The sequence below is a fragment of the Triticum urartu genome, chromosome 1A (genome assembly GCF_056163025.1).
Source record: "Triticum urartu cultivar PI428250 chromosome 1A, HENAU_Tu73, whole genome shotgun sequence".
NCBI classification, from domain to species: Eukaryota; Viridiplantae; Streptophyta; class Magnoliopsida; order Poales; family Poaceae; genus Triticum; species Triticum urartu.
The window spans coordinates 480,930,185-480,939,818 of record NC_141873.1 but is presented as its reverse complement, the minus strand read 5'-3'; the positions used below and the strand labels follow the sequence as shown (position 1 = coordinate 480,939,818).

The window sequence follows — 9,634 nt, the reverse complement described above, 5'->3', positions numbered from 1 at the left end:
ACTCAATGTTTGGAGTACACGGGAGATTATTGGACTTGATAGTTGTTTGAACTACTTTATTTGACGGATGACCAAGACGCTGGTGCCAGTGGTGCGATGAAAGCTTGACACCAGAAGACGCATGCTTCTCATGATGGGAGGCTCGACCGATCGGAAGAGGATAAAGGCCTCCACGACTCCTACCGCGAAGGAGGATTTTCTTCGTTACCTTGTCCTTAACAAGAAAGAAATATTTGTGAAATTCGAGGAAGATGTCATTGTCAAAAACAAGGCGATAAACGGAGAGTAAATTTTTGGCCAACGAAGGGACATGGAGGATATTGTTCAAAACTAGGGAAGAACCAGCTAAACGAGATTGACCAACGTGCGTAATAGACATACCTGAGCCGTTTGCGGCTTGAACCTGGTCCTTCCCGTGGTAGCGTTCATGGATGCCTAGTCGCTCCATGTCATTAGTGAGATGATCGGTTGCCCCTGTGTCGAAGAACCACGGCTGTGACTGGGGCACCCGCTCGTTGTGGCCGTGGGTGGAGGCGGCAGCGTTGCCGGAGCGCTGTCCGTCGGCCTGAAAGGCGTCGTTGTAGCGATTCTTGCAGGAGAGGGCCTCATGACCCCATGCCTTGCAGACCTGACAGCGTGGGCGCCAAGGACAGTTGCCACCGCCTTGACCGCCACCGCCTTGGCCTTGTCCGCCGGTACCGCCGCCGCCGTTGCGGTTTGTGTTACGGTTGCCCTGCTGGCCACCGTTGTAGGAGCCTCCACCGCCATAGTGGCCACCACCGTGTTGGCCACCGCTGCCATGCGATGGGCCACCACCAGAGCGCCCGGTGATGTCGAAGGGGCGGCCGCCACCGTGGCTGCTATCACCCTGCCGAGCCGCGGCGTTCGCCGAGGAGGAGTATCCGCCGGCCTGAGCGTTCTGCACCTGGATCGCCTCACAAGACAGCAGCATGGGGTAAAATTCAGAAAGAGACAGGGAGGCGTTGGCGGCACCAAGGACGGCGAGAGCTTGCTGAAGTGCCTCGAACTGGGATCCGAGGCCAACGACGATGTAGTCGATCAGTTCATCGTCGGGGACGGGGGAGCCCGCCATTGCCATGGCGTCGGCAAACCCCTTCATCTTGCTGTAGTAGTCGGCGGCGGACATGTCGTTCTTCTTTAACGTCGTCAGCTGGCGACGAATCTGACGGATCCCGGCCCGATTTTGGGCGGAAAACAGGTCGGCGACGCAGCTCCACACCGAAGCCGACGTGGTGCGCCCGACCATCTGCGCGAGGATGTCCTCGCTCATCGATCCGACAAGAATCGAGAGGACACGCTGATCGGCGTACCACCAGCGCGCATACTCCGGGTTGGCCTCCGTGGTGGCTTTATCCCCGCTTCCCGTGGTGATGGTGGCGGGAGGGCAGGCGCAAGACCCGTCCAGGAAACCATACCACCCTTGGCCGGCAATGGCGGGCACGACCTGGGTTTTCCACAGGAGATAGTTGGAGCGATCTAAACGGATGGTAATGGTGTTGTTGAAAGAGGTAGGTAGGGTGGTGGGGATGGAGGTGGCAACGCCGGCGGCTAAGGAAGCGGAAGAGGAGGAGGTGAGCGCGCCGACGGTGGTGCCAGAGAGCTGCAGCGTGGACGTTGTCATCGCGCGCGGCCTCGGGAGATTGGATCGGAACAATCGCTCTGTTACCAAATTAAAACTAATAGATCAATTTTGTTTGCCGTACTTTGCCCACCGTGGGGCTTTCTCATTATATAGACAACAACACATACATGTTTGGAGTACACGGCAAGGCTAAGGATCACAACCGATCCTTGTCATAGTTAGGATATGCACAATCCCTAAACAATAGTTACAGCTAACCAACGCTACGCTTAACAGAATTAACCACGCCATCGTCCTGAACAAAGGCCACATAAGGAAATATACCTGCCCGTCACTTATGTGCACCAGCTTCCTGCAGAGTTTCTGAAAATGCAGAGCAAAAGACAGGCAGATTGCGAGATACCAACCAACTTCTCATTAATAATTTGCATGATAAAGTTCAAATAAATAAATTTTCTTGTTGATCTATAGAATTTCCTCCGGATTTTTTCCGCGCAAATCAAAACAATCATCAATCCGAAAGAGAAAAAAAAACAAAAAACAAGAAAAGCGTGCGTATTATTTAGATGGTGAGCAGAGATTACTCGGTCTGCCGTTGCGGACCTCCTCCCAGAAGCCGAGCACCATCATGCCGGCGCCTACGGTGAGCACGGCAGCGCCGACGTCCCGGAGAAGCGGGCTCTCCGGGGTCCGGCCACATGGATCCAGCAACTCTACTTACATCAAAGAGGCCAACTGGCCAAGCAAGTCAAGAGGGGAGCTCTAAGCCAGCTCTTTTCTTTTTTCAGGAGAGCCTTCTATTCATCTAGCAAAAAGAAGGCACGACGTGCTCGAAGATGAACCATTTCTTGCAGCCTGAATAGGTCGAGACACTGTGCAAGTGATGCCTACGTTGTGCAAAATAATCCTGCCACAGCTTTGTCTGTTCACTTCACAGCAGGAACAGATGACACATCTTCTAGAAATCGCAGCTGCCATGATCCCATTCACTAACAGTAAGTACGTGTCGTTCATTATGTATAAATTATTGCCCAAACCCTACCCCCAACCCCGCTGAACCTTCCACCCACCATCCTTACGTGTTTGAATTGGTAGTCTCACTCCCTGCTAGTTTATATTACTCCAGTCCTAGCTGAGTTTTCTTGACCAAAAATGGCTGGATCATTCGTCCTGAACACAGGCGCAGGGATCCCATCGGTTGGCCTTGGGACATGGCAGATAAAACCTGAGGTTGTCGGCGACACCATCTACGCCGCTGTCAAGGTCTTTTCTCCTTGCTCTAGCTCTGCCTTGATTCCTTCCTCATGGTTTTCTGAATCTTGGACATGTATACCTGTATGGGTTGTTGCTTTACCGCGCTCAGTTCAGATATGCTATCAAACTACATCCCTTTTATGAGTTTCATGTTTTTTTCTGGCAGGCTGGATATCGGCATATTGATTGTGCTCCAGCATACAGCAATGAGAAAGAGGTACTTGTAATTACTTGCACCATATATAGCTTTTCCTCCCATGTTTGTCCCGAAAATGTGGCTTGCTTCTGCCTCTCTGATCAATACTCTTATGACAAAATGGTCGGCGTATGCTTAAGCGCATGTTTGGTTCATATACTAAGTTTTTCTTAGGGATGGTTCATATACTAAGTTTGCCACCATTTACCACACTTTTTGCCACAAAATTGGCACCACAGTTTGCCACACTTTTCTGACATGTTGCAGAGGCCGGGAGTAATCCTCCTTTTCGAAAAAAAAAACACTTTTCTGACATGTGGGGTCTAGTTTGCATGAAAGGAATCTTGCCCTAAGTGTGGCTGCAAACCAAACCGGGGCCTAACTCAGTCAAACTTGCCTAACTTGGAGAGTGGTAAAGTGTGGAGACTTAGTATACCAACCAGACACACCCTAAGTGTCATGTCGATGAATGTGTGATCCCACAATATTGTATCATTCTAGATGTTTGGATTTTATCATACGGAAAGCATATCCTTTTAATTTCGGTACGTTATACGCATATCTGATAGGTCTGTAGTTTTTGTGCTGAAATTTAGTGCACATTTTTCTAATAGTAATTTTGAAGGAAATATACCTTCATATGAGAAGGAAATACTTGAGTTCTGAAACATAGAATCAGGCACCAGCAATAAGATGGCAAAAAGGGTGTGTCCGTGTCCTGTGTGTGCTGACACACAGTACATCAATGAAACTGGAAAACAAGAAAACACTTGAGGAAGTTTTCTAGTTTTGCGATATTATCATTTTGTAGGTCACTAAACCGAATGACCTTTCGTAGGTCGGCTTGGCTTTGAAGAAATTATTTGAGGATGGTGTGGTTAAGCGTGAAGAATTGTTTATCACCTCTAAGCTATGGTTAGTTTTCATTTCCCAGCCTCAGTTAAAGCAACAGGTGAAACAATTTCTGTCTTGTCAGGAATGTTCTTAATTTTGCAGGTCCGGTAATCATGCACCGGAAGATGTGCCAGAGGCAATTGACACTACTCTGAAAGATTTGCAGCTTGACTACCTAGATTTGTTCCTCGTAAATTCCCATGCTTCATAGTACAGTCAGTTATTTGTATGTACATTTAACCGCTTTATACTGACATGTGTCTATTTGGTTGTTGAAATGACCTTATATTACAGATCCATGGTCCAATCCGTATCAAGAAAGGAACCACGCACAGCCCTGAAAATTTGATCCCAACTGACATCCCTGCTACATGGGGAGCGATGGAGAAGCTATACGATTCTGGCAAAGCTCGAGCAATCGGTGTGAGTAACTTTACTTGCAAGAAGATGGAGGACTTGCTCGCCTTTGCACGCGTGCCTCCAGCAGTCAACCAGGTTGAGTGCCACCTGATCTGGCAGCAAGACAAGCTCCGTGAACTATGCCAGTCAAGGGGTGTTCATCTTTCTGTAAGCTCATTACATATATTATACTAGCATTCTTTCAGTTTCAGTAAGCTACTACCTTAGCTTGCTAATAAGCAGCAATGCAAATATTTCTTGTCATAAACTGCCACTTGTTTTGTTGCAGGCACATTCACCATTAGGTGAGGCTAGTGTCCTTAGCAACACTATTGTCGTGGCTGTTGCCGAGAAGCTGCAGAAAACGCCTGCGCAGGTCGCGTTACGCTGGGGTCTTCAGATGGGTCAGAGTGTACTACCAAGAAGCGGCAACGAAGGAAGGATCAAGGAGAACTTTGACATATTTGATTGGTCCATTCCTGAAGATCTGATGGCAAAATTCTCCGACATCAAACAGGCATGTCTCAAGTCTCAGCACATGGTTCTCCCAAAGTCCTGAATCTTGTAGTGTAACGATATGCACATGGCAATGGAGAATCCTCCAAAGACCAGACCATTCTTTTCTCAGAGATATACTCCCATATCACTGGAGAAACTCATTCGACATTTTGTTTGATTTGGAAAAAAATGCAGGTAAGGTTGGTGAAGGCGGAGTTTGCAGTTCACCCTCTGAGCGGTTACAAAACATTGGAGGACTTTTGGGATGGCGAAATCTGAAGCATGTGAACTTCTCCGGAGCGAACAAACCGAATGAGCCAGCCAAAGACACTCCATGCTTACTAAATAAAGTCGATTGTCATGGAGATAATTTTCCTTTATTTCTTGAACACCTGATAATGTAGGGTTCAGATAAACCCCCCCGAAAAGAACCGCTCTGAAGTTCACCTGGAGTGTATGTACCAAGTACTACTATATATGATGTGCGCCTTTAGTTTCTCATTTCTAAAACTTACGCGCCCTAGTTTTGTTCATTGAAAAACAACGGCAACGTAATCAACGATCGTTTTTCTCGCCGAGGAATTCCGTGCCTCAGTCTCTCCACCTCCTTTGTTTTCCTTGCTACCCCCCTGCGCCTCATCTGTTCTGCACAGATAAACTTTTGGTCACATTCTTGTCCACAACAGCAAAGAGGGCCCATCTTCTAGAAAAGTCTAGCTCTTTAACAATCTTATATCACTGATAAAGTGATAGTGGAGTGTGTCGGTCACTCTGTCTCATACATTATGTGTAGTTGCCGCAGAACAAATAGATACCTCCACTAGCAGCCCCAAGCCCACCGTACCCATCTTCTTTGATAGTCTTTCTCCTCTACCTTGCTCCAAAGATGGCCTACATTAGGTGTAGTTGCTGCAGAATGAATAGATATACACCCACCACCAACCCCAAGCCCACCGTACCCTTCTTCCATAGTCTTTCTCTTCTAGCCTCTTGCTCCAAACATGGCCGGGTCCTTCGTCCTGAACACTGGCGCAAGGATCCCATTGATTGGCCTCGGCACATGGCAGATAGAGCCTGATGTTGTCGGCGACGCCATCTACGCCGCTGTCAAGGTCTTTTCCTGTCCCTTTAATTCCTTCTTGATGGTTTTGTGAATCCAAGATATATCTGTATGTGGAGGTGAGCTCGAATTACCTGCTCATTTCATCAAGGTAGGGTAGGGCCTATAGAATCCTTAGGATGAGTTTTAACTGTGGATCGAATTGTATCCTAAGTGGAAATCTGTGTTCATTCAGTGAACTCAACTTAACTTCTGAATTTTGCGCACGCATGTGTTCTGAAGCCCTGAGATATAACTCTTTCCCTTATTTTCCCTTCTAAAAGTTCCATGCTTTTCCGGCAGGCTGGATATCGGCATATTGATTGTGCTCCGGTGTACCGCAATGAGAAACAGGTATTAGTGATTACTTGCAATATTTTTCTTTTCTTTTTCGAGTAACGCGTTAAATACTTGAATTGGACTGATTAGTACTCTCAGCAAAACAATACTAGTGTGTGTTTAACTAGTCCATGATTGGTTGATCCCACATGAATATTACATTGGTCTAAATGTGAATTTTATGATATAAAAAGCATTTAATTTTGATATATTATGTGCATATAGTTTCTGTGCCGAAATTCAACGCATATTTTTTTTCTCAAAACAATACTGGGAAAATATGTTGATGATAACTGATAAGTGAGAAGGAAACACTTCAGTGCAGTTCTGAAATTTAGAATCAGACACAAACATGAGATGGCAAAAGGGGTGTGCAAGGTAGTAGATCAATGAAACTGAAAAACATGTACACATATCAAGAAGCCTCCTGGAGTTGCAATAGTATTATTTTGATTTGGGAATATTTCTACTAATATGAAGTATTGCCTGTGTAGGTTGGCTTGGCTTTGAAGAAATTATTTGAGGACGGCGTGGTTAGGCGTGAAGATTTGTTTATCACATCTAAGCTATGGTTAGGATTCATTTCCCAGCTTCAGTTAGGAGAACATGTGAAATAATTTCCATCTTGTCAGAATATTCTTAATTTTGCAGGTCTGGTGATCATGCACCTGAAGATGTGCCAGAGGCAATTGGCACTACTCTTAAGGATTTGCAGCTTGACTTCTTAGACTTATTCCTCGTAAATTTCTATGCTTGGTAGTATATTCAGTTATTCGTTTGTTTACAGTTATGTACTGAGATATACCTATAACTAACTGAATACCAAAAGGTAAGGAGCAAAAACCTCTTCTTGATACTATTTCTACATGGGCTGGCAATATTCTTGTCCAGAGATAATTATGTTTGTGTATGGTCCTTAGGTATTTTCATAGGGATGTTCATTAGGTATTTTTTAGGGATGGTCATTTGGTATTAGTTGCAGAACAAAAATGGAAAACACACTAGGATTATCATAGAGAATTTCTTTGTCCTGTATAAATTGGTGATAATTATAATTTCATTATAATAACTGACACTAAACATATTTTCAAGGTTGTTCTGTATTTGAGAATATATGAAAGAAACCTGCAAATACAGCTCTGCTGAACTGAGTAGATGAACAACTGTGCACAATAGAACTGCTTTAATTGCACGCAACCTATTACCTCGTCTGGTTGTTGAAATTGTTGGAATTATGTGTCCTGCAACTATATTCAAATTACTTAGAATTGTTAATATTCGGAATACCTCGTACGGAATTATACATGTATTTATACATGGAATTGCTTTACATGTTTAGCATGGAGTTGTTACTTGTTGGAATGTACTTAAGCAATATATGCTTAAGGAAACTGGTCGATTATCAGTGGAATACAATATACTATTTATATTGGAAAGACTACCCGGATACACTGTGGAAGGAGCTAGATCGTACAGTTAGATTACAGCCCTAATGTTGATCTACGTAATTAGAGGAATTTACACTGTTATGGCGCGTTGCTCACAAGCGCGTGCTCCAGGGACACAACGGGTAGAATCCGTTAACAGACAAATTTGATCGTGGTTGGTAATTTGATCTGGACTCTATCCGGAAAACTAGTTGGAAAGACTAGGAATCTTATCTGTATAAGAGATGGACTCTTTGGAAAGGCAGTATAAGAAGGTCCCTACCCCCTAGTCTCAGATATGCGAATTGTGAGCGGCACCACGGATAAGCGCAGAGGAATTAGGGGTAGACCGCAAACCCTAAATTTCTAACAGAAATGACCTTATTTACAGATTCACGGTCCAATCCGCATCAAGAAAGGAACAACGCCGAGCCTTGAAACCTTTCTCCCACCTGATATTCCTGCTACATGGGGAGCGATGGAGAAGCTATACGACTCTGGCAAAGCTCGAGCAATTGGTGTGAGTAACTTTTCTAGCAAGAAGATGGAGGATTTGCTTGCCGTCGCACGCGTGCCTCCAGCAGTCAACCAGGTTGAGTGTCATCTGATTTGGCAGCAAGACAAGCTCCGTAAACTATGCCATTCGAGGGGCGTTCATCTTTCTGTAAGTTCGATAAGTCATCTCCAGTGCTGTAGCATTTTCTTTCAGTTTCGTAAGCTTCTGCTACCTCCGTTTGCTGATAATCGGTACTGCACCACTCCCATATGTTGTGAAAAACTGCCACTGGTGTTGTTGCAGGCATTTTCGCCATTAGGTTCACCTGGATCACCTCTACCTGGGATCATTAGTGTCCTTAGCAACCCTATTGTCATCTCTGTCGCCGAGAAGTTGCAGAAAACGCCTGCGCAGGTTGCCTTTCGCTGGGGTCTTCAAATGGGTCAGAGTATACTTCCAAAAAGCACCAATGAAGCAAGGATTAAGGAGAACTTTGACATATTTGATTGGTCCATTCCCAAAGATTTGATGGCGGAGCTCTCCGGTATCAAGCAGGCATGTCTCAAGTCTCAACACATGTTTCTTCCGATGTCGCATGTCATTGACTTGTCGTCCATGTTTGTTACTTCCACTATCTAACCATATGCACATGGAATCGGCAATATATCATTCGATAGCTCAAAGTGCTTGCCCTTTCATTCTTCGCATCTGATATCTGGTTTGATCTGCAAAAAATGCAGGAAAGGTTGCTGAAAGCAGAATTCGCAGTTCACCCTCTAAGCGTTTACAAAACCTTGGAGGACCTTTGGGATGGCGAAATTTAAAGGACATGAACTTCTTCTGTAGTGAACAAACTGAAGAAGGTAGTGAAGGCACTGCATGTCCGCAGTATGCCTTGTGTGTTAAATAAAGTTTTTTTTTTGATAGGGTTGTGTGTTAAATAAAGTTAATTCCTTGCCTTGGCACGCTCAACAAGGATTGCAAGAATATCCGCCACAGTATTACGCAAAATGTCCCCCTGTCGGAGGCCCTTCTTTGTCTAGAAGTAGTAATCAATGTCATCATTGACCTTGATGGCTACACTACCCCTTACCATTAGGAGAGAAACCCTTCATTATGAGCGCTTGTTAAACAAAAAGGCGACTTAGCTCTATCATATAACTTTTCAAAATTGATCTTGAATATGAAGTAAAATGTACTGGTGATCACTGTACTTGTCTCAGCAGGTTTTACTTTTGTAATTGTACTAAAGAATGCTGTCAATAAATACGATATTTGGTGATTATATGGCCACTGGCTCCCCGTATAGCTCTGCATTTTATTTACATTGACAGGTCAAACGTGGCAAGTCAACTCACGTTCTCCCTCCCTCCCTACGCTTCAGTGAATGGAAAAAACAAATAGAGGGAAATAAAATCATCCGTCGGTC

The 9,634-nt window shown here is 44.9% G+C and overlaps 2 protein-coding genes across 2 annotated transcripts; both read left to right on the top strand.

Moving 5' to 3' along the window:
- Window positions 1-2,661: 2,661 nt before the first annotated feature.
- LOC125520507 (NADPH-dependent aldo-keto reductase, chloroplastic) lies at window positions 2,662-5,367 on the top strand. The gene is made up of 7 exons (XM_048685463.2): window positions 2,662-2,866; window positions 3,024-3,074; window positions 3,892-3,968; window positions 4,050-4,137; window positions 4,242-4,514; window positions 4,636-4,863; window positions 5,040-5,367. The coding sequence occupies exons 1-7, from the start codon at window positions 2,756-2,758 to the stop codon at window positions 5,121-5,123; spliced, it is 912 nt and encodes a 303-aa protein (XP_048541420.1). The 5' UTR covers window positions 2,662-2,755; the 3' UTR covers window positions 5,124-5,367.
- A 352-nt stretch (window positions 5,368-5,719) lies between these two features.
- On the top strand, window positions 5,720-9,490 carry LOC125520491 (NADPH-dependent aldo-keto reductase, chloroplastic-like). Its single transcript, XM_048685440.2, has 7 exons — window positions 5,720-5,956; window positions 6,247-6,297; window positions 6,777-6,853; window positions 6,934-7,021; window positions 8,101-8,373; window positions 8,509-8,760; window positions 8,946-9,490. The coding sequence occupies exons 1-7, from the start codon at window positions 5,846-5,848 to the stop codon at window positions 9,027-9,029; spliced, it is 936 nt and encodes a 311-aa protein (XP_048541397.1). The 5' UTR covers window positions 5,720-5,845; the 3' UTR covers window positions 9,030-9,490.
- The last annotated feature ends 144 nt before the right edge of the window (window positions 9,491-9,634 follow it).